Raw genomic sequence first — 24,459 nt, 5'->3', positions numbered from 1 at the left:
AGACCAAAGCTCACCCAGTTCCAACCCCTTGCCACATGCAGGGACACCTTCCACTAGAGCAGGTTGCTCCAAGCCCCTGTGTCCAACCTGGCCTTGAACACTGCCAGGGATGGGGCAGCCACAGCTTCTCTGGGCACCCTGTGCCAGTGCCTCAGCACCCTCACAGGGAAGAATTTCTTCCTAATATCTGATCTTAATTTCCCCTCTGTCAGGTTAAAGCCATTCCCCCTTGTCCTGTCATTACCTGCCTTTGCAAATAGTCCCTCTCCAGATTTCTTGTAGGCTCCCTTTAGCTATTAGAAGTTGCTATATCATCTCCTCAGAGCCGCCTCTTCTCCAGGCTGAACCAGCCCAGCTCTCTCAGGCTGGCTCCAGAGCAGAGCTGCTCCAGCCCTCGCAGCATCTCTGTGGCCAACTCTGGACTCACTCCAACAGCTCCATGTCCTTATTACATTGGGATGGTATAACATGGCATAACATGGTATAACCAGTAATGACAGAGTAGTAAAGTGACCATTCTTTTTTTTTTTTTTTAATACCACTTTCACAACACCAAAACCACATGGGATGTTTCAATTGCATAATACAGCAACTTAAAATTAAAACAAAACACAAAATACAACATGAAGAAACAAAGGCCAAGACCACCTCTTCTTCCTTGTCTTCTACATTGAATTACAATGGTCTTGTCACAAGCCCAAACCCAATAGTAGAAGCTGCGGGTGAACCATGAAGCATGTCACCTTGGGAGCACCAGAGACAGCATGTAATCCATAAGCACATCTGAGGAAAAAAAGCAGTATTCTGCATCTCTGGTTACACCACATCCATTGGAATTGATGGCACAGGAAGACATGAAGGGAAGCTAAGACTGCAGCAAATTGTAAATGTTTGGGAAGCACCTCCTTGTGAATTCCCCATTACAATTAAAGAAGATGAAGGTGCACTTGGCAAGGTGACTCCTTTTGCCTGTTAAGTATCCGCTTGCAGAAAACTAAAAAGAAAACATAAATGTTGAAGATACAGCACAATGCCACCCATACAAAACAAATGTGTATCTCGTTTTAATGTAAGCTTTGGTTAAGTGGCTTGTGTTGAAATGCTACCTGGCATTCCAAGTGTAACCCAACTTAATCGTATCTATTGAAAACCACATAATAAATAATATGAAATATGCAGCATGCCATCCTAATTGCAGAGGTCGTCTCATTTACTAGAAGTCATTTACTCATTCAAATGACTTGAACTACGTGATTCAATCTGAATCATGGGAACTAGTTACTGATTTGTGCAAACAGCCTCTTACTTCTTTGCTAAAGGCATTGTTGAAATAACTGACCCAACTGCTAAAACAAGCTTCTTCCTTGAACCCTGCCTCCTTCCTTAGTCTTACCTCCCAAGTGAACGTCACAAAACATGATTGTTCTACAAAAGCATTTTGAACTGAAGAATTGGAAAAGAAAAGAAGACTTAGTGAGTTATAATGCAATGCATTAATTAATGCAATTAAATAAATCAGTATTTCCAAGATCAGAAAACTGCTGCGCAATAGGGAGCTGCACAGGCAGCCGTGGTTGCAGAAATGAGTACACAGCTTTCAAGAAGAAATGTTTACTACCTCAGCTGTGAATCAAATTCAGCTTTCAGAAGTGCATGTATGTCTCTCAGATCTTAATGTGGGGGGTGAATACATATCCCCAGACAAGATTTAAGTTAGGCCTCGTACATATGAAAACTGCCATCATAACCGTGCTGCAGCTATGTAGAAAGCATAATTCAGGAAGCAATTCAGACTTTACATCTGCTTACACCCAACCTTGATTTGCGGCTACTGTCTCATGCTGCTGTTAACTTCAAGAGGTGCTGGGGCTTCCCTGGGGCAGCGGAGCAAGGGGCCAGGCACTCCAAGGCCTACCACAGGCAGGGAATGAGCATGCTTCTCTGAAGGAGCCAAGCCAGATGCATGCCACCATAGGCCACCTGATCCCATGCTATGGCCGGCCTCCATCAAGGGACACGTCCCCAGGGAAGGATGTGCAGAAGAGCCTTCAGAAAAGAGAAGAAACTGCGCTCTCCATGAGACATCATTTCAAAGCTTACATATAATCCGGGAATAGGATGTTGGTTACCTTCAACTCCAGTCAGTGTTTATCACTGGCTTGGGCATGGGGCGAGAGGCCAAAATCCTAGCAGGCAATTTCACCAGCGGACTGCTGTGTTGCATCAGGCAACCATTCAAAGCCTCCATGGCTGTGATCCCATGGCTCCTGATAGGTAAACTAATATTTTTCCCTACATAAAAGTGCTGCACGAGCTTGCAGTGCCTCAGTGCCAAGAATGGCTGATTTCCAGGGCTACTCTGGTCATCTTCGTATTTACTGCTGAATCTGGCAACAGGAAGGCAAGGATTATACAGCCGTGCTTTGATTACCAAACGCACACAAACCTCACTCCCACAAACTGATAATTTTCTTCTCATGAAAGCCAGAGCTAAAATACTACTATCCTGTTATCAAGACAGCTGGCCTGTATTCTTTCCTCCTTCCTTCCACATCTTCTTCCCCAGAAAGCATCCTGCCTGACTCACCCAGCCCCAATGGCCCCTACACCCCAGGAAGAGCATTCTACTCTGCAGAAAGGTTCTGGCAAAACCACATTTGCTGGTCCTGCATATTTGGTTTATTAATTATTATTATTATTTGTTTTGAGATGGAGGGGACTGGCAAACCCACCACTTTTCCAGGGAGCTGCAGGCTACACCAGCAAGGCTGCCCACTCTTCACGTGTCACCTTTGCAAGGTAAAGGAGCCTCAGAGCAGTAATCACTAGACAGAGAAGGCTATTAACCCACACAGAAGCACCACCAGCCTTGGGGCATTGCTACTGCTCAGCAGCTTTCACCCTGCCTGCCCAAAGCCCCAGCCAGCCTGCTTGTGCACTTCCAGCAAGGAGGCTACAAGGCTCCAGGCTCCAACTCGAGCCAGAGGTTAGCAAGATATGGTGAAGGCACCAAACATATGTAAGCCAGGGAGGCAAGGATACTAAACTTTATTTAAAATGTATTTATTTCAAAAGATTTGGTTTGGTTATTTTTTTTATTATTATTTCATTATTTTTATTTATTTTTATTTCATTTGATGAAAATGGAAAAAAGTCATCACAAATATTTTGGACTGCGTTTCACTCTCTACTTAACATTCACCCCAATCAGAGCAGAGCGATTTATGTGCATATATATGACAGATGACACCACCCCCAAAACCTTATGTTTTTCAGTGAGGGAAGAAGCAAACTGAAGTCAGTTCATTAATTTGAGCGAAACTCAGCAAACACGCCTTGGCCAGAAAACTGAGTGGGAGGGAGGCATAAGAAAATCAAGTGGTGTTCTGGTATTTTCAAAATAAACCTGCAAATTTTCATTTCAAACAGCATTTCGTTTTCCTTCGTACCCAACTTAAAAAGAAAAGAAATTGTCTCCGTTCAAATTTAATCTTCCAGATTATCTTAAAGCAGGTTTGGGGTTTTTAGCTGGCGTTTTATTGTTGGGTTTTTTTTTTCCCCCTTCAATTCACTTAGAACCACCCTGACCTATTTATTTCAGTTTGACTGGAAGTTATTCTGGTTTTTGTTCCATGGTTGTTGGTTTGTTTTTTTTTTTCCTCTCCAACCACTGCAACAAACAAAACCCACCCATAATCTGATGCACTCTAATAGTACAACATGCATGCGAACACGTAGATGTTTACTTTCATGTACGCAGATGTGCCGAGCAGGAGAAGGCATGCTGGCAGGAGGAGGAACCTTGCATCTGCCTTGCATGGATCTGTCAGCAGGCAAAACACACTTTGCATTAAAGCTTCAAACTGAAAGCTCACATGCCTCTACGGGCTCCGTAAGTCCAGTGCTCCTCTCACCTAGCAATGCCTTCTGTTCTTTAAAAACCAGAACATTTTAAAAGATGCAGTGTGGTAGTGCATGTACACGCTCAACGGCCAACCCACACGGCCTCATCTTTTCACTCTGGTCATCAGAAAGCTTTCCTGTTCAAACACATCATCTCACAAGTGGGTTTCTCACGCTTCTTCCCAGTGAGCACCAACATTATTAACCACAGGACCCACACCACACATTCTCCCTATAAGACAAACTACAAAGGTGTATCATAGTTCTTAGTAAAGAACAGTCTTGCTTCAGAAGGAACAGACATTTATTTTAGTACAACTTCTCTATGCAGAGGAGTACATCTTTTTTTCTCCCCCCCACATTTCCTTTAGGAATGACTTCTGTTGCCCATATTCATGCCAAATGTTCTGTTAACTATTTCTGAAGAAAAAAAAAATACACTATTACTCAATACTGTTAGGTCAGCAGAATTCAGCCCTAGAAAGAGGGAAGTATTACAGTTCCATTTGCTGTAGTTGGAAGACAAGAAGTAAAACATCGAAAACCCGACTGGGCAGAAACGATACTAGATATGCTCCTACTAATAAAGTGTTCCTGGAAGGGAAGGCGTATAGAAGGTCAAATCGATGCGTTTAATTTAACAGGGTCAGTGTGCACTGTACCAAGCCACAGGACTGTCAAAGTCCACACAAAACAACAAGCAGTGAATTCCTGCACTGTGTACTATTAACTCCTAGCAAAAAGAAAATTGCCCAAACACTTTCTACCCACACCTACACAATGCTGACAAATCCAGAGTGCTGCCTCTCCATGTCCTCATGCATTTCATGAGCTCTCCGGAGCCAACAGGTACAAGCAGCAGCAGTCCTCTGGAATGAAGGACTTTGGATGAGTCACATCAAAAACACAGCTTTTATCCCACCCCTGTCATGCAGACCTGGGGACATGTGGCATTGCATCAGCCTTATTTGAAGGGTGCATCCCAGAGGTGAAGGCCCATCCACTAATCCCCCATTGTTATTCCCGCTCTTCTGCCATAGACCTCAGTGTCACACAGCTCCTGGTCATTGCTCTCATCACAGGCACTGGGTGAAGCGCTGCTTAGGACCCAGAAAGGCAAATTCTGCACTAACTTCAACTGCACTTACAGCAAGACGTGTTGCTCAAGCTCACCTCCAGGCGAGAGCAAGGCAGGTGACTATTCCTGGCACAGCACTTTGAGTATTCATCGGAGGCTATACACCTTCTGCTACTGCTACAGAGTAAATCTGGGAAACCAGAAGTGAGAATGCTGCCTTTCCCAATAGCTTTCTGCTAAAACTAGCAAAATCCTACCTATCTGGGTTGAGTGCAATTCCTATGCCAGAGGAGCCCTGACTGAACTGCGTTTTCCCCTAGTAAATGCTTCAGGAGAGCACCACAGGAGAATGGGGGTTTAAGTAGTGAGGAACACAAACAGGACATGCATAATGCAATTCACATATTTCCAAAAGAGTTATTCTAGCCAACAGGTCATCTTTTTACAGAGCTAGGCCTCACTCCCATTTTGATTAGTTTGAATTATAAACGTTTGCCAACGAGGTCACCCCAGGAAGTGCTCCTAATGTAGAGTGACCAGAGGATGCTTTTAAAAGTACAGCCAATTCTGATTCCCTCAATTACAGTTCTACAAGTGAATGCATTTCTCTGACAGTACAACCACATTTGCATTACACAGACTTTTTTGTAATACAGATCCAGGACTAACATGAGATTCAACACAAGTTCTCATACCTGTAAACACCTATGCTTAAAACAGAACATGCATATTAGCTCTTTTTCGGCATACTCCACTCACACACACAGGGTGACTGCACCCTCTGATGCGCACATGCTATCGAAACTTGGATTAATACAGGAGTTTGTAGCAATATCATCAGTTCCTGCACAAAGCCATTCCATGAAGGTACTGTCATCCTCCCTAAAATGAAGTAAACCTTTCACTAGGCTTGTTTCTGTAGTGCTATTAAGCAAAGGTAGCTCATGCTCAAGGAAGATAAGGACACCTCCTGAAGGAACTGGTTTGGCTAGTCAGCTATCTTGCTGTTAAAGCTAGCATATCCCAGTGATTTCAGTGATACATGGATACCCAAATGCAAAAGTCAGCCCTGAGGACCATAATGGCATTGTGCGACACTCCCTGAAAGTCTCATATCTCTATAAATTAACAAATAAATTACAACGGACTACTCTGATTGTAAAGTCTCCAGGGCATTGATCTTGATTTCGTATTTTATCTGTAAATCTCTTAATACGCTCCTGATGCAAGAAATAACACATTTGTATTTACTGTCACTTCAGTATGTAGTTTGTTCACCATATACGCAGGCTTTACTGACAGGCCAATCTCTTCTGTGACATTTTGTACAGAGTCACTGTATTTTGCAGATTGCCCAAATTAAGTAGATTGCTGCCGTTCTACCTTCCCTTCGCTATCAGTCAGAAATTGCCCTCAGTGACGGGATCTGGGTTTTCTTAATCATTCACACACTGAGGCACTGGAGTAAGAGCAGGTCTATACTCAAGACTATTTATGTAATTAGATTATCTCACCAAATTGGATGGTACTGGTATCTAAATCTCCGTCTCTCTATCTGCATTTGCTGCCAAGGCTGCTCAGATTGATTTTGGTTTCCAAATCCAAAAAAGTTTGGTCATTTACCAAGGAGAAAGACAAAAAAATGGCCACAGACAGGACCTTACATAATACATACCTACACACACACACATTGGGAAAAAAATGTTCACTATGAGGGTGCTGAGGCGCTGGCACAGGGTGCCCAGAGAAGCTGGGGCTGCCCCATCCCTGGCAGTGTTCAAGGCCAGGTTGGATGGGGCTTGGAGCAACCTCCTCTAGTGGAAGGTGTCCCTGTCCGTGGCAGGGGGTTGGAACTCGATGAGCTTTAAAGTCCTTTCCAACTCAAACCATTCTGTGATTGAGTGATTTGCTCCTGTGTTCACATAGAAAACTCTGCTCACATCAGCACATGTACACATACAGGAATGACAGAACATCGTATCAGCAATCAGTCACAGTACTGTAACAGGAGCATGAGACAGGGGTCTCCTGCGAGATCTCTGCTCCCACTGAGCAGCATCCAGGTAACACTGGAGGGCATCTGAAAAAGCATTGGATGCCTGCACGTAACCAGATCAAGCCCTACACCACCCACAAAGGTTAGTCTACTTGTATACATCTGTTGCAAGTAAGTATGGAATAATACACAGCACAGAAACTACAAAACAATGTAAAGGGCAGAAGTATATCATAGCAATACACACAGAGCCCACATGTAAACACTGCACAGGATACTGGACAGAGCTTTAACATTTCACTTGAAAATGAATGTAACATCCCCAAGGAACTGAGTTTCCTTTGTTTTTCAGAAAGCAATGTAAGACACCAGGTACAGAAGCCCATCGCAGCCAACTTCTGCAGCTACCAAGCAGTACAGGGCAGCACGTTGCCATTCCACAACAGCTGCAGCTATATATCAAAAACTAGCAATATAAACCCAATACATAGGAATGAAAAGCAGTTTGCACGAAAAGCACTGACATAGCTCAAACACCCCTTGCACAAGTGGCACACCAGCTGTCACAGGCATTTATCTCAGGTACCGCTGAGCGGACCAACCAGGGTACATTAATGGAAACCTGGATCAGTTCCACTGTGGTTAATGTAGGTCAACATCAGAGCAGGGAGACAAAGATAGAGGCAGGTATCTATCCTGTGAGCATACTTCAGTCTCCAGCACTGACATTTGGCTCCAGAATATGCAATAATTAGGGGCTTTTTTATATCTTAATGGCTACAGTGTTATAACTAAACCAGTTTTCTCTCATCTATATTCACAGAACTCATTCTAAAATTTGGGGGAAAGACACAATTGTATTTAAATTTCCATTCAAACATTATGTTGATCTGGCTTTATGGGTTGATTCTGACAAAAACTTCTGCCCAGGTGAAGGGGCTTTTTGGAGATATCTGCTTTTCATGGTAACAGAACAAGTCAGGTTGAAGGTTTTAAAAGTGTAATTTCATCTGTGACTTGAACTTTAGAACCCCACAGAATTTGGCCTTAAAACTCAAAAACATTACACATATTTATTAAAACACCTTTACTTCCAGAATGACTCTGAATTCTGCCGCTAGGTCCTATCGCGTGACCAAGGAGGCAAGTCCTCAACACATACTGATGCTCTATTACCTGTTGCTTCAAAACAGTATCTCACAGTTCTCAAACGCCACTTTATCTTGTGCCTCTTATTTTCTTGTTTATCTTGAAGTGTGGGTAGAAACCAATAAAGACCAATCAATCGATTAATGCTTCCAGAAGAAACTCTTTTGCCTTCACATCTGCCACTGAGCCTCCCGGTCTCCTCAGAGGAACAGTTACTTGCTGACACAACATACTGGGAATAATCTATTGGGTTTTATCACTAAGCTGTTGATTATTTAGTAATCCTCAAATAGCTGGCACCCTCCTCACTTTACAAGAGACAGAATTAAACACTATAAACAGGGTATTTCTCCTGACATTTTCTATATTCTATAGGATACATGCACCTGAGACTGCATCTCGGAAGGCTTTTAACAGAAGCACACAGATGGAGTCACCTCTCTTATGTTTTCCAAAAGGTGAGGAGGGGGAAGGAGGAAGGAAAAAGAAAACCGGGAAAGAAAAACTGGCCGCGTTACATCAACAACAGGTATGAACTTGATTTCTGGAACAAGAGAATCTCTCCACTTTTTAAAGGTTGTGCAACTAGTTCTTTTGGACAGGGTGTTTCTCCCTTTCAGGGCGGTTTTACTGTCTGCAGTCACGAAAAGACTAACCCAGTTACTTTAAGCCATGCATCAGCCCTTCTAAAAACTATTAACTCTCTTCTCCCGCTTTTTCTTTAAAAAGAAAGAAAGAAAAAAAAAATAATAAAAAAACCCCCAAACCACCCAAATCTGCATTTTTTCCTGGCTGGCAGATGTCCAAGGTAAAGAGGACTGCGCTCAGCCTGGAACAGCAGCCGCCGGGGCCTGCTCTCCAAACTCACAAAGGAGAACACCACACACAGAGGAAAAGCGACGGATCTGAACAGCCAGAAACGTTTTCTCACCCTTTAAACCGGTTTCTCAAAGCAAAAACCCCGACACCCAACCCGGCGCCGAACCCCCCCCACCCCACCGGACCCCGGGAGCCGGCCGTTCCCACGCACCGCGGTCAGTGCCGGGGGAACAGCGCCGGCGGCTGCTTCGCATGGGTCAGACAAGGATAAACGCTCCTCTTTAATAACGAGGACCCGCAGGAATCGTGCCCTCTTTTCCTTTCCCAGGTGTATACCTAAGAGGTGAAAACACACATCTGTTTTCTTACTACAGGACAAGCGGAGGTGTCCCCGTCAGAGCCACAGGCAGGAGTTACCGCAGCGGCGCTTACTCGCGGCTCAGCCCCGCCGCCCGCTCCGCACCGCTCCCGAAGCCCCGCGGCGGGGCTGAGCCCGCTGCCCGGCCGGGAACACTTGGGCAGAGGAAAAAGAGGTGGCGGGGAAGAAACACGAAAGGAGAGAAGCACAACCGAGCAGATGTGCCAAGGCTTATTCCCTTTTATTTCCTCCACCCCCACAAAAGAAAATAAGCCTAGAATCAGGAAGTCGGAGCTGCGTGATCGCTGCTATAGGTTCATTCCCCCCGCCGTCTCCTCTCTCTTTTAATTAAGGAAAGAAGTTGGGACTTTCCCTCCGCCGCTCCCCACGGGAGGCCGCCCGCACCTCGGCTCCCGCGGTCACCCGGGGCGCAGCCGGCAAAACGGCAGCAGGACCCCTCATTCTCCCCCCCCCCCCCCCAGCCCCTTATCCCTCCCTTACCTTTCTTTTCCTCCACGGCGAAGCAGAGAGTGAAGCGCCCCAGGAGCAGCACCAGGACAGCGGCCCCGAGGGGGCTGCGGCCGCCCATGCTGCGGGACCGCCGGCTCCTTCGGAGGGGTGTGTGTCGGGGGAGGCCGGACGGGACGGACAGACGGCGGTTTCTGCGGATCCGCTCCTCCGCTTTGCTCCGCTCTTCTCCCGCGGCCGCAGTCAGCTCCTCCCCGCCGCGCTGCCCCGCGCAGCTCCGCGCAGCATGCTGGAAGGCGGCCGTCGAAAGGCTGCTCACACACGTGCGTGCCCCGCTGCGGGCTGCTCGCTTTGCTGGCTGCCTTTCCCCTCCTGCTCTTCCTCCTCCCTCTGCTCCTCCTGCTTGCAGACGGCGGCGGGTGCGCGGAGGCTTGCGGAGCTGTTGCAGCCGGCTGCGGGACGGGGCGCGCCCGGCTGCGCTCTCCTCCTGGCTGCGGAGCGCAGGGGCTCCCTCTGGGGACGCCGAGGAGGAGGATGGGGAGGGAGCAAGGAGGAGAGGGGAGGAGGAACCGGCAGCGCCTTCCCCGCCCAGGTGGGGAAGGGGCGGGCCCGCCACCTGTCCCGGGATATGGGATGAGAGGAGGGATGAGTGGGGTGGAAGGTAGCTCAGTAGCCCCTCTTTGCTCAGGTTGGAGTGGGGGGATGTTCCGTTTTCCAGCCGCAGCCACAGGCATGAGCACGCATTTGTACCGCTGCTCGCAAGAAGCGACGTGGCCCTGGCACAACTTTCCCCCCCGGAGAAGGCACATCAACCCCGTCCTGCTCCCCAGCGTCCTCGCAGCCACCCCGCCGCCAGAGGAGTGCAGGCGAGGAAGGACCGGGCATTTTGCAGAGGAGCAGCTCCGGAGGTTAAATCCGATTTTGCTCCCCAGAAATCAGCGGAGCCTACTTCGCTTCTCTGCCAACAGCCCTGTTCTCGCTCTGGGCACTTTAAGCCCTGTGCTTGTGAGGCCAGGTATGTGTGTGTGGAATAAAACTGCGCAGCCTGTACGTGTGTGTTAGCACAAAGATAACCAGGTCCGTATCTGCGCAGCTGCTGCTATTGCTCTGCACCGGCAGGGGGAAAGAGCTCCTTGCTCCGCGGAGCAAGTTACTTACTCAACACACAACAATACAAGTGTTGTTGAGGGGCTCCAGGGACATCCATGGACGTTAAGCACCATAAATAGTGCTCCTTCTCCCCAAACATCTTTTGCACAGAAAGGCAGACCCAAGCTATTCGATAAAATATGCTTATGCTTACAAGCTTTTCCCCTCTCCCTCCCCGGAAAGTGGGAGGAAGCTCTGTCCTGTCACTCAGGCATGTAAATACGACATTGAAGTGCCACTTGGCTGGGATTTCTCCAAGTAAATCATGATTCAACACTCAAACTTGTTAAACACTGGTGGTAAATTCTGCATAAAGCTCTTGTGCGGACTTGGGTCATATCGATTCAATAGGATATGAAGCCTTAGAACTGTTATGATTAATTGGCAACTCCAGAACCGAAGTCATGACATGAGGTTTGAGAGATTAGTGCTAAATGCCTGTGTCTATCACAGGGTGCTGGAACACAATAGATTGCAAAACAGCCACTGAGTGTATCTTGACTTTCAGCTGTGATGCATGTTCCTCTGAGAGATGCATCACTTTTCTCCTATCAGTCAACTTCCTCTGTATAATCTTGTTCTGATAATTCAACTAGTCACTGTTGTTAACTAGGCAAAGAAAGGACCATCCCATTTACTTACCTTAGCACAAAGCCTGACCACACATCTTTAACCATGTATCTTCCCACCATGCCTTGTAATAATTTATGAAGATGAATTACGTTACAAATCAGCTTTAGTATACTGTAGCTGACATTCTGGTTTGATTATATTTTGTAAATAATGTGAAAGATATACTCTGAAGTAAACTCAGACATCAGTAACGGCCAAGGAACTCTACTCGTACAATTGGGTTTGCGGCTGTAATTGTGGCCAGAACCTGTTTACAATACAATATTAATGCAATTTGCTTCAAAGATGCTCACACAGTGCAACTTCATAATCATCATGTGCATGTGATTCTTTTTCCTTCATTTAGACACATAGGAGGATCTTTAAAAATGAGAGGGCCAGGAAGAAAAGATCACCTTCTAGGGATGGAAGATTTGCAAAGCATCCTCAGAGCACACTAATGACTGCAGCTTGCATTATAGAAAAGAACCAGAGAACCACAGAATGGTTTCGGTTGGAAGGGACCTTAAAGCTCATCCAATTCCAACCCCCTGCCACAGGCAGGGACACCTTCCATTAGACCAAGTTGTTCCAAACCCCATCCAACCTGGCCTTGAACACTGCCAGGGAAACACAATTAAGATGACCAAGAAATGAACCTCAAATCAGTCCTGTAGATAAATACTAAATAAAGCTATGTGTCTCTAAGCAGACATGCTGAGCATCAAGCTACTGCTGTGGAAGGCAATGGAATTTTTTAAATCTCAAACAGAAAGGATTCAAAGTGACAATTGAAAACCAGACAAAAAAACACAGGTAAAAAGAAGAAAACATCCTTCGCATATGAACTCAGTGCAGAAACTTGCCCAAGTCTTGTCCTAACATGCTAAAGAACAAATACTTGCTTTGCAGAATTTTTTGTGCAGTTGTGATTCTACCTGCTATATGTGCAGGAACATTTCAGACTCGCTTCACCTCTCATCACACATTGCCCTTACACAAATGCACTTAAAACGAAGCATTAGATCCAAACTGAACTCCTCCTTCATTCCTGACATAATGAGCAAAGGAAGACTAAGCAAATTCCCCTTTACATTTTCTTTCCCACACTGCAGATAGCCGCAACAGGAGACCGTCACCTACTTCTGGCAGCTCAGTGCAGTGCAGCTGAAGGGGCTGCCGTGAATTCTGCCCTCCCACTTTTGTGAGCACAAACATGTTAGTTTTGTGGCCAGGTCCTGCCCAGCTCATGAGATACATAAGGAGACTCTATGGCTGAGGTTTGAGATGCTTATGAACACGGGCAGGGCTTTCAGGCTTCTTTACACAACTGGACAATTTCACAAACAGTTTTAACTCAAACATGACATTTCCCCTGGACAACTGGTCACATACCCAGTGACTGCCTTTGGTGTAACACCTTTGAAGCTAATGTAGCTACATGAATTTTGCCAAGGGCACGCAATATTCATATTGCAAAACCTTTATTACCAGCTGCATGTGTGCATGGATCAAAGGTCCTGGGACAAAGGCCAACCTTTTCACCACAGCTTGTTAAGTTGATAGTTCATCGTGAGTATATCACACTAAATTCAGCATCTTGCCTCAGCTTCTTTTTGACTTGCTTTATAGTATGTTTATATCTCCAGTCTTCAATATATTAAGCATAAACACTCTGGCCTATGAAGTAAAGTCCGTGTAAGCTGTTAGTTCCTTCATATGAATATAGTGTTGGATTGCAGAAGTGACCTGCAATTGCTCACCACCACTTGTGGTGCTGCACGACCAAGCTGAGAAATTTGCCACATGTAGAGACAAGTAACTATAAGAGGATGAATAATTGATTTCCCCAGCAGTGGAAAGAGCAAGATAAATTCTCCTCTCTCTTCCACCTTCCTTTAAAACAGAATAGAGTCTCAAAATCCTTCCAAGAGTAAAGAAATCCCTGCTGCTGTCCTCTCCTTGAATGAGACAAAAAAATGCATTGGTTTTCATTATCTACAGTGAAGTGGGAAAGCATTTGCCCCTCCAGAAAAATTCATCAGCAACTGTTCCTTGATGGCAATGCAGCTCTTCTCTGCATGTTGCAAAAGTGATTTTAAAGGGCAGGCTTTTTAGTGGAAGAGAAGAAATGAAGTAGAGCTGAATTAGTGGGGTTTTAAAATCCAGCTTGCTCAGATTTCATTCGCATGGTGTTTGACATTGTGGACATTGTAGTCTGCATCGTAGTTTGTATTCTACGACTCCTCGCTGAGGTTTTAAAGCAAGGGCCGAGGTAATAATTTGTGGAGCTTTATGACACTTTGCATTTTGAAAACATTGCACAAACATTAACTAATTTATCTTCACAAATCTCCTGTAAAGGAGGTTAGTAGCTATCATTTCCATTTTATAGATGTAAAATAATTCGCCTTCGGCAGAGTGTTAGTATCAGAGCAAGAGTTGTCACTCAAGAGCTGCTTATTCTAAACATTGTCCTTAAACCTCCTTGGATCATGCTGCTTCTAGAGAGAGTCCCTGATGCAAATGTATGTAGTTTTACACAGATTTTCTCTCCCTTCTCTTACCACTGTCTTTCTGTTTGTATAAGAGCGCTTAGAAAGGACAAGACCAACATACACATTGGTGCTGGAACCAAACCTTAATTACAGTAAATTGCAGAGTCAATATTTCAGCACATGACCACAGCATTCTCTCAGGAGTGTTCCTACATGTTCTTTATTTGTTTTCATGTCCAGGTTTTATCTATCATCTCAGTCACCAAGTTCAACGTCGTGTCTTCCAGGAAAGCTCCACTTAACTCAGAAAGAGACTTTTAAAATGTTTTATACTCTGATAGGGAGATTTTCAGCATCAGTTTATTTGCTAATGAAGGTAGGCAACGAACACATAAGTACAGCCTGAGTGGCTGTAGTGGGGTTTTGTACCTAAAGATCTTACTGCCACCCATTGCACGGGATAAAGTGCAAGCTACCCTTCAAATTATGGCTTCTCTTTGGAAAGACCCCCAGTTTTTGTCCAGTATAAAGCAGAAGATAAATTGCTTTTGCATTTTGTTTAACATCTAAAATAATTGCAAGAAATAAAAATAAAAAAAAAAGGGGTATAGCAAATTCTTTCAGTGTTGAAGATAAAATCATAGAATCATAGAATCATAGAATAGTTAGGGTTGGAAAGGACCTTAAGATCGTCTAGTTCCAAAACCCCTGCCATGGGCAGGGACACCTCACACTAAACCATGCCACCCAAGGCTCTTTCCAGCCTGGCCTTGAACACCGCCAGAGATGGAGCATTCACAACCTCCCTGAGCAACCCATTCCAGTGCCTCACCACCCTTACAGTAAAGAATTTCTTCCCTATATCCAATCTAAACTTCCCCTGTTGAAGTTTTAACCTGTTACCCCTTGTCCTGTCGCTACAGTCCCTAATGAATACCTCCTCCTCAGCATCCTTGTAGGCCCCCTTCAGATACTGGAAGGCTGCTATGAGGTCTCCACGCAGCCTTCTCTTCTCCAGCCTAAACAGCCCCAACTTTCTCAGCCTGTCTTCATACAGGAGGTGCTCCAGTCCCTGATCATCCTCGTGGCCCTCCTCTGGACTTGTTCCAACAGTTCCATGTCCTTTTTATGTTGAGGACACCAGAACTGTACACAATACTGCAAGTGAGGTCTCACGAGAGCAGAGTAGAGGGGCAGGATCACCTCCTTCGACCTGCTGGTCACGCTCCTTTTGATGCAGCCCAGGATACAGTTGGCTTTCTGGGCTGCAAGCACACGCTGCCGGCTCATGTTCATTTTCTCATCGACCAACACCCCCAAGTCCTTCAGCACAGGGCTGCTCTGAATCTCTTCTCTGACTGCTCTGAATCTCTCCTCTAAACTTACAATTCATAACAAACTGAACAATGTTATTAGGGTGTCATGGGAATAACTATACTATATTGACAAAAGTATGCAGTTTTAATTCCCATATAGTTATTATTTCCCCTCTTGCAAAATTCCTACTGAACTGTTGGGGAATATGCCATCTAATAGTTAATTTCAAAGGGTAGAATACATTTCCTGCTTAAAAGCATTCATTGCTTTGGTGTTCGTATCATCATGTAGGTACTACTGTGGCTTGTCTTATACTTTAACAAATGCCAAAGCTAGGCTTGTTCTCAATATTCTTACCTAAGTAAGTTTTACAGTTCATATGGGTAAAGACATAAGAACTGATACTGTGATGGAATGAGTTAAGTTATAGTCAAAATCTTTGTTACTAAACAGTGCAGTAGTTTCGTACATAGAAACAAGCTTCTGCCTCATTTCTGTACTTTGTTAGGGTGACTTGCACTGGTACTACATATACCCTTTTGCTCAGCCAGAAATCATACATCTCTATGACTGCAGCAAATATAAGTTGAACATGCTGTCAGTAAATCAGGTGTCAGTAGAAGTAGAGTTAACACCACCAGATCAGACAGTATGACTGTATCAAGACGGGTGACTAGTAATGGTAGGTGCCTGGTTATGAACACTAACACTGCTAATTGCATTACTCTCACTGCCCAAGTGAAGGAACTTTATACCCTTGCTCACCTAACTGACCCACTGCATAGGCTGTCATAGCCCATATATGTCTACAGTGACACAGACAGAGGGACAGCAAAGCACAAGCCTGCGTCCTAAACTTTGCCTTAGGGAAAGTGCCATGAAGCCAACCTCAGGTGTGATGGTTGGCTAGGGCTTGTTGTGCTCATCGCATCCCATCCTTTCCTAGTGAAGTCCTTTGGTCTACCACAGCTCCCACCTGGGGTTTAGTACAATGTGCAAGCGTAGCAAGCAGTGGTTCAAGATACTGTCTCCTTAGGTGTCCGTAGAGCTGTGAAATCTATGGGAAAGAGAGAGTGAGGAAAGCTGATAGCCCTGAGTCAATGCACAAAGAATGTGCGTTGCATCAAGGGTGCGGCTAAGGGGGTTTCTTCAGATTCAGCCATCTCCTGCTGTTTGCATCCAAAGCAGACACAGATAGAAATGATAAGAGATTGCAACACCACAATTCTCCCAAACAACTGCAGCTATCAGTCCTTATTTGGGCTACCAAACGTAAAAGCCTTCCCTTATATCCACTCCTTATTTCGCATTATGGAGGTATCTCTGCCTTAACTCACTTTGCTATATGAATTCCTATGTGTTACTCAAATTAAAACAAAGACACACAGAGGCTGTCTATATAAGCAAATTCAACACTTTCAGGACCATTCCTCAGCATGTAAATGAATTGCCACAGAATAGCTTGTGTCCATCAAAATGATGAATTCTCAGTCAGCCTCCAGACTGGTGTGGTTATATCCAAACTACCTATCAGGAGCAATCCTTGGCCTCTGCTACCTCTCAAACCATGTTTGGGAGAATACAAGCCAGCCTTGCCTCAGACTGATATAATGAATAGCACAGATGATCTAGCACATGTGCAGGGAACATCCCCTGAATAATTGACCAATATGGACATGATCATACCTATTTCCCTGTATCTCAAAGTCAGCAGTTCTGTTTCTAACTCACATCAGCATGCACATATTCAATAACTAGTGTGTCTCAGTAAGCAGATTTTCCTTTCTAGCAGAGAAAAAAAAAGGCAAGACAATCATCAGTTCTTTTCTCCCAGCCCTTTAAGACAGTAAAGTCTTAAAGTATAACCCTAATGATTATAAACACCTCATTACTTGTTGCTTCTCTATGACTCCAGAGATATGCCATTGAAATCATTAACTTCCACTTGCCACATGAAAACCTGGCCCAATAGCAAAGCTGTCATTAACAAAAATGGGAAAAGGAATTTTCTGTCACGTACTTTGAGGTTGTGTCCCCAAAGCATTTTAATCACAGAGTAGATGGTTGTTTTTATTTAAAGCAAAATAAGCCATAATCCTTAAAAAAAATCTATCACATTTTATTCAGCACTTCATAGCTAAATAATAAAGACGTATGTGGCAAAGGCTGGGCAATTCAATACGACTAATCTAACCTATATCCCAGTGATACTGCAACTGTGCTTAAACAAATCCCATAGGGCATGGCCAGAAAGCCTTTTTCCCTTTATCATATCTTTAACTTCCAAAATTCTTCTCAAGTAGATGTTTTCTTCAGCGTGTTGGAGACCGATCAAATGTGACTGAGCAGAAGAACAGGTTCTGGAGACCAGAGAGGTCATGCAGTGCCTGACTTCCCAGCAATGGCATCTTGATTTTCTAATGAGGAGGAGCCAATGTAAATGCCCCTGAGGAAGGCCCTATGGCACTTTGGCTGATGTAGCAATGTACCATATTGAACTCTGAGAGTTGGGCAAGTAATGTGATGATGGAGGACTGGGTCTGTAAAGCAAAGCAGTCAGTACAGAGGCCCTCACATCCTCACTGCATGTGTCTCTGGGCATTTTAGTTCAGACTGCCTCCCTTGTGATCCTATGGACTGAATGTCCATTACTGGTCAAGGTGCGGTATGTGTGGCGCTGGAACACATCTTTCAGTTTAGCTCCATCTGAAAGAAACACAGGTTATGCACCCCAAGACCACAGCACAAAGAGGATCACCTTCAAAACCATACTCCTGATCCATACCAACATGCTTTCGCAGATTTTGTTTACAGTTTTGTTTACACTCTTCCTTATTTCCCTTTCTCTCTGCCAATACCCTTGACTGCAATCTGCTGTTTCTAGAAAAAAAGAAACAACAATAAAATATTTGAATTCCTAGGAAGTTTTAATCTTTGGAAGGCAAGATGGGACCTGGATCCCAGCTTCAGTCTTTGAGGTTTCCAGACTGTGCTGACTCCAAACCCAGAACATAAACAAACCCAGTCTTTAACGGGTTACCCAGAAAACCACTTGATATGAAAAGGCAGTGAGACGAGAATGCCAAGCACTTCCCAGTGATACAGCAAGATAACCTAGATGAAGTAAAACCATGCATAGTACAAAACATACGTAAGACCTGTGAGGAAAAGAATTGGGTGCTCCTACTGGATCAAGGGAAAGTTACTTAACCTACAAACTAAATAATCAAGAGCTGGCATCACATTTTATGTGCTGTCAAAACATGGCTACAAAAACAGGTTGAGAGGGGTCACCTAAATGCTCTGAGCCTTTTCTTCCTTCCTATGCATAACATGATCCCCAGCACACCTCAAGATATCTGTTTTATCTCAAGTCCCTGGTATTTGCTTCTTGGGCTCCCAGAAGCTTTGATGGCAGTACTCCCTTTCTGTGCAGATGCATGAGCAATTCTCCAAGCATTTCAGTAAACCTTCCAGAGGTAATTAAGATATAGCTGTCTCCACAGCTTCCTCTTCTCCAAACTCAGGTTCAGACCTTAAAATCCCCACGTGACTTGCCACTGAGAGGATGAGAACCTCTAATCAATTCCGTATGCACACCCCCACCTCCATCAGACCCCCTAGCTACCAGTATGTGATATTCTTCACTACTGGTAAGAACACAATATCCTGGTGTAATAGAAAGCATACCATAAAACAGCTCAGGGATATAATGAGAGGGATATATGAGGATAAAGTGTCTGTCTCCTGTCATTTTTTTTTTCTTCTAAAATGGGTCAGATTAGGTAGGCTACTTCACATTCTCCATCACCCCCTCTTCAAAAGCAGCTCCCCAAAGTACAAGCTCCTTGTCATTTGATTTTATGCATTACTTCCTTTCCCAGCCACTTCTGCAGAACTAGAAACCAAATTCATTTAAAAAATGAGACCCAGCAAAAGAGCATAAACTTCTCCAGATCTGCTTCCTTCCTGACCTCACTGCTTATTTGATTGTAAAAGAATTGATGCTGCAGTTTTCAAAGAGGCAACTGAGGACCACAGTTTCTATTCGCAGTCTGTGGGAGTGGGAAAGTGACTTCGGCATAAATACATGCAACTTGATACTTTAAATGTATTTTAAACCAGCTCCTTTTTCTTTAAAACTAATTTTCTCTGAAGACAGAAATTTATCACCAATGACTCAAGCTTCCTTGAGGTTTTATCAGTTTAAACTTCAATAATATTCTTCCTTCATGTATTCGTGCTGCATTGCCTAGCCCTCGTTCACCCAGCGAGCGCTAGCTCATGCAAACTGATACTTGGCTTTTCTGGCTTATTTGGGTGACTGAGTGCTTTTTCATTATATGCCTTGTTCAATCTATTAATTTAGGCAAGGGTCTTGTGGGAATTGCAGACAAGTCTGCAAATGGATGAGTGCTTTAAAATCTTGCCTGTTTTCTATATGGCTGAAGCAGAATGAAAACAAATGGCTGGGCCTCTCAGCAGTGGAACTACTGGAGACTGTTTCTCTACAAATGATTTTGTGCTTTCCCTTTGTTGCCTGTCATCTGCAATACCTTCTTGTGCCCTCCAGCGCCAGCTGGATCAGAGGCAGCCAGTGTGGGGACGTATGCATGTTAATTGGCCATGTGGGTTGACGGTGACAGAGCAGATAGCTGCTGAGGCTGCAACCCCTCATCTCTGCCTACCACCAGGTTTCACAAGGTCCTTGCTTTTCCATGGAATCTGGTTAAAATTAATTAATAGGGACAGGGAGTTATAGGCAGAGTGACTGCATGAATCTTGCTTCCAGGCTAAAAAAAATCGGGAGCTGGCAAGAAGCTGCGATTGCCTGACTTGGAACAATTGAAGTGTGTCCTTGATGTCCTTGCTATTGCCTCAGGAATAACGACAGGTTTAGAGAGTGCAACTCCATGACCTTATTTGAATTGGAGCACACTGAATGCTCTCGAGGCTTTAAGTTTAAAGAGACTATCAGGACATCAGCGTGGTCCAAGGTTACCAAAGTTGTTATGGATAATGGGAGAGGCATATGCGCTCCATGATCCCGATGTTTGTCATTCACAGATCTGCTCCTGACCTTTGTTTTTTATCTCTGCATCTCACCCCTGAAGCTAACATAAAGTGCAACAGAAGCCAGACCTACTTGAACAAGCCCACACAGAAGTCAGAGGGCTTCCCTGCAGTGCTGCCTCACATGGACTTCCCTTGGGAAAGGAAACTAAGAAGGTCATGTTTCATGTGCAGTGTTCATGCAGAACAAGAAGATTGACCATATGTGAATACCAGGCTTATCCAAGTACAGAGAAGGCAGCAAGGCTAAAACAAGAAATGCAATGAAAAAGTCTCAAAACCACAATGGGAGCACATCACTGCCTTTCTGGGAGACCTGTGCAGCTGATCAGTGCAAAAAGCTAAAAAATCTTTCCCAAAGGAAGTAAATTTCTCTGCGTGGCCTGAAAAATTAGATGCTGAAGTAGGAGTTAGAGCTTCGTAAGCTGTGAGCCTGTCTGAGCCCAGCCTTCCCTCTGTAAAATGGGGATAACCAGTAGCACAAATAGCTAAAGTTGCAAGAATAACAACTCAACAACAACATGATGCTTTACCAGCCAGAGCAGGCTTTAGGAATGCTAAATATTATTAAAATCTTGACCTTTCACTGTGATTTTGGTTTGGTATATCTAAGAGGGTGTTTGCTGTTTGAGGGAAGAACTGCACTCCCGTTTCTTAAGCAAAGCTTCATCCCTGAATTAGAAAGGTGGCAAAGCCAATGAGATACAGCATTGGCATTACTGCTCTGTTTACACTTAATTACTGGTGTGGTGATGGGAGCTGTATAAATCTATCCAGTCCAGTAAAGAGTTGTTACCACAGGCTGGTTAACCACTACATTAATATGAACATCTGACACTTCATTTTCCAGAAGGGATTAATACCAGGGTAAAAGCTTGGGGGAGGCCACTGTTTGCATGCATGGGGCAGGTGAAAGGAACAGAGCCTGTGAGCAGCAAACCCCACAGTTTCAGCTGGTATAGCTGCTTCAGCCTTCCCCTTTTGCCCATCATGTGGAGCCCACTTACACTTGCTCAGAACCCAGTGTGAAGGAGGGCAATGAACTCAGATTTTGCTGCATAATGGTTGCATATGTGCCCATAGGCAGGTCCAAAGCAGACAAATAATTCACCACTGCTGGTAATCAGTGTGGAATGATGTATTCGCTTTCTTTCCATTTTAAAACTAAAATCTAGCCTGACATTTTTAATAGCAGCATTTATCTAGGAAAGGCATTTGTTTACTTTAGTGCCTGTAGAATTTGTCAGAAGGACAGTCTGGGAAATAGAAAGACTTGCCTTATTCACAGAACAAGTAGAACGAGTCCTGCAAGCTCTCCTCCAATGTTTCACCAATATGCCTCTACTCAAAGCTGGCAGATCAGACTTCATATTCAACACAGTATAGACCTTTTCTTTAAGGTTAAGAATTAAATACTGCAATGTCTTCATAAATCTGGGTCTAATACAGATAACTACCTCCCACCCAAATAGCAACAGCAGTGCTCCAGGCACCAGTTTGGTTGGGGACAGGGCCAGGACATTGGGAAACTTGTGCTGCTGACACTTGCCCAGAAGAGCAGAGGTCGCCAGCCATCTCCTGCAGGTCCCATAGCCCACACTTGACAGCAATGTTATTTTACCAAAGCTGTGCTTTTCTCCTCAGTGCCTAGCTTTGCTGTGGAGCTCATTGATGGAGGATCTTGTGACGTATGCCAGTAAGACATAAAGAGTTCAAGTTCATTGAGGGCTGTAAAATACAGGGACACAAGCGCAATCATGGTCTCAGGGCACATCTAACACCACAGCAGCCATTGGCGTTGGGTGGGATAGGGAAGGAAAGCTGTCGTGGAAGCACTGATTTTAGTTTTGACACAGTACAACTGCTCTCTGAATTAATACTGGCAAGCAAAAGTGGAAGTCCGTAGGCGCTGATCTCCAGCTTTTCAGGTGTTTATATATACAGAACAGCTCTTCTTCCTCTGGGGAGGGAACAGCCCTCATCTGCCACCACCAGAGCTAGTTTTGAACAGCAGAGAGGGATCTTTCCCAGGGTCGGCTCAGGAGCTGCTCTCTCCCTGAGCTCATGGAGTGGGAGACACACTCTGTCCAGCTATAGAAAATGCTCCTGGAGTGACAGGGGTCTAGGGACTGCCAGATCCCTGGGATATCTATTAGAGGTGGGTGAGAATTTGGGTTGAGTTCCCCTGATTTGGCTCCGATACCAGGCTGCCACCCACATGCCTGTGGCTGTTGGCTGTGTAAATCACTCCCACATGACACAAACCTACCCAGGATCTGTATGCGTGGGATTGGACTGGCCCAGAGGAACAGGAAGGGAAGAGACAATATTTGTGCCTAATGTTATGGGGAAAGTCTCTAAAGCTTGACTCCGTGTTAAGTAACACTTCATTTCACTAGGAGCTTCCCTGATCTCCAAGGCATGACTCACGCAGAAGGGACTTACCTACTATGAGTAAAAGCTTTGGAATCTGGTGTTTAATGTGGAGCACTACCTTAGCAATCCTGAATATGTAAAAACTCTGCTTTGTACAATGTATGCATGGTATTAGGAAAACACTGCATAACAAAAGAGCGAAATAAGGAAAGCAGTGGCAGCACTTCAGTCTACCTTCAAGCTTGCCCAGGTTAACAAAGCCCTATTGATTTACACAACTGTAGAACAAGCTCTTGAGCTCATTTTCCAACAAATCACAGTAACAAGATGCTGGCAAGTTATTTAAGGAATATGCTCTTCTGAGAGCTTATCAAACCTATCCATAAGTACATCCACGTGCACAGGCATTGCAATCTTGAAGCGCACTAAAGAGACCGGCCTCCACGGGCACACGTATGGTTTCCACAGATCATAGCAGTGTGTCACAAAAGACAAGGATACTCAGAACCATTAACACTTGCTGCCTGGCCTTTCTTCGTGCCAAGCAGCAGATTCCTCAAAATAACTTACCGCAGAGGCAGAAAGGCGACAGCATTTTATCTCTGAGGACTTGCTTTGCTGCAGAAGAGCAGAGCATATGGCAAGACAGAAAGCACATTTTCTGCTCTGCACTGCCGGGTATGCCCAGTGGTTCATCCTGTCTGCTGGTACCACTACAAAAGAAGAGATCAAACTCATCAGATGATAGCCTCATGAATTATGTTTGTACCTGATCTGAGGTGTGGGCAGAGTTGTAATGAGAAGGAACGGAGTTTGTTTCTAGCTTGAAAGAAAGAAAGAAAGAGGGGAAAAAAACCACCAAACTCTTAGTTACTTTTGCTGGAACAGAATAGGGTTCAATGACTATACAGCCTAAAGGTAAGTAAGTGTTGAAATTAACTCATGTAATACATCACTAAAATGCACTTAGGTTCTTTGACTGCTTTAATTTCATATATGGCTTGCAGTTCACAATCTACAATGAGATGTGAGAATGTGATCAAAAGAGCTGAGAAACTAATAAAAACACCCAAGTTACTTTAATGAGCAAATTCTGCAGTCTACACCATATTATCTCACTAACTCCACTCGAAATGGAACAACATCCAATCTGAATATGCTCAGTTCCTGTCCTATGCAGAGGTGTCAACAGGAGGGCACAAGCTGATTTTTATGATGTGAATCAAACCATTACTTCTTAAGTTTCAGCAGTGGGTTGGTCCCGTAGATGATATAAAATAAAGACCATCCCTGCCCTAAGGGGTTTACAGTCTAAAAAAAGACCAAAGCAAAGCATTTGCCTCTTGCAAAGTGATCTATTTTGTTTGTTTTCTGAGTTTGGAGGTTGGCACAATTGTCATGCAAATGTTAGCTTTCTGCAAGAAGCTGAGTACAGGCTGCACTGGTAATGCACGCTGCTTCAATTCTTCCATAAATTGTTTTGTCCAAGAAAAAGAGAAAATCAAAAATACCCTTTCCAGTCTGTTCAGACATTTTGAACTTGAAACACTTTAATTTATTGGTTAAGAATGATTTTTTATTTCTACACGTCTTTTAATATTGTTCCTACAGAAAACATTTTATGGACAAAACGTGTCACTCCCAGAAGTGATTCTTCCTACAT

At 44.4% G+C, this 24,459-nt stretch overlaps 1 protein-coding gene across 1 annotated transcript in view; it reads right to left on the bottom strand.

The window, feature by feature from the left end:
- Nucleotides 1-9,892, bottom strand: part of EGFR (epidermal growth factor receptor) — a gene marked incomplete at both ends in the record, with an annotated part of 152,112 nt that extends 142,220 nt beyond the window's left edge. Inside the window, one exon of the mRNA XM_080611439.1 lies at nucleotides 9,805-9,892. Coding sequence (XP_080467565.1) covers nucleotides 9,805-9,892 — 88 coding nt within the window. The remainder of the gene's footprint in view (nucleotides 1-9,804) is intronic.
- Nucleotides 9,893-24,459: the final 14,567 nt, after the last annotated feature.

Source organism: Psittacula echo, assembly GCF_963264785.1.
Source record: "Psittacula echo genome assembly, chromosome: 2".
NCBI lineage: Eukaryota > Metazoa > Chordata > Aves > Psittaciformes > Psittacidae > Psittacula > Psittacula echo.
This window is presented reverse-complemented; position numbering and strand designations above follow the sequence as displayed.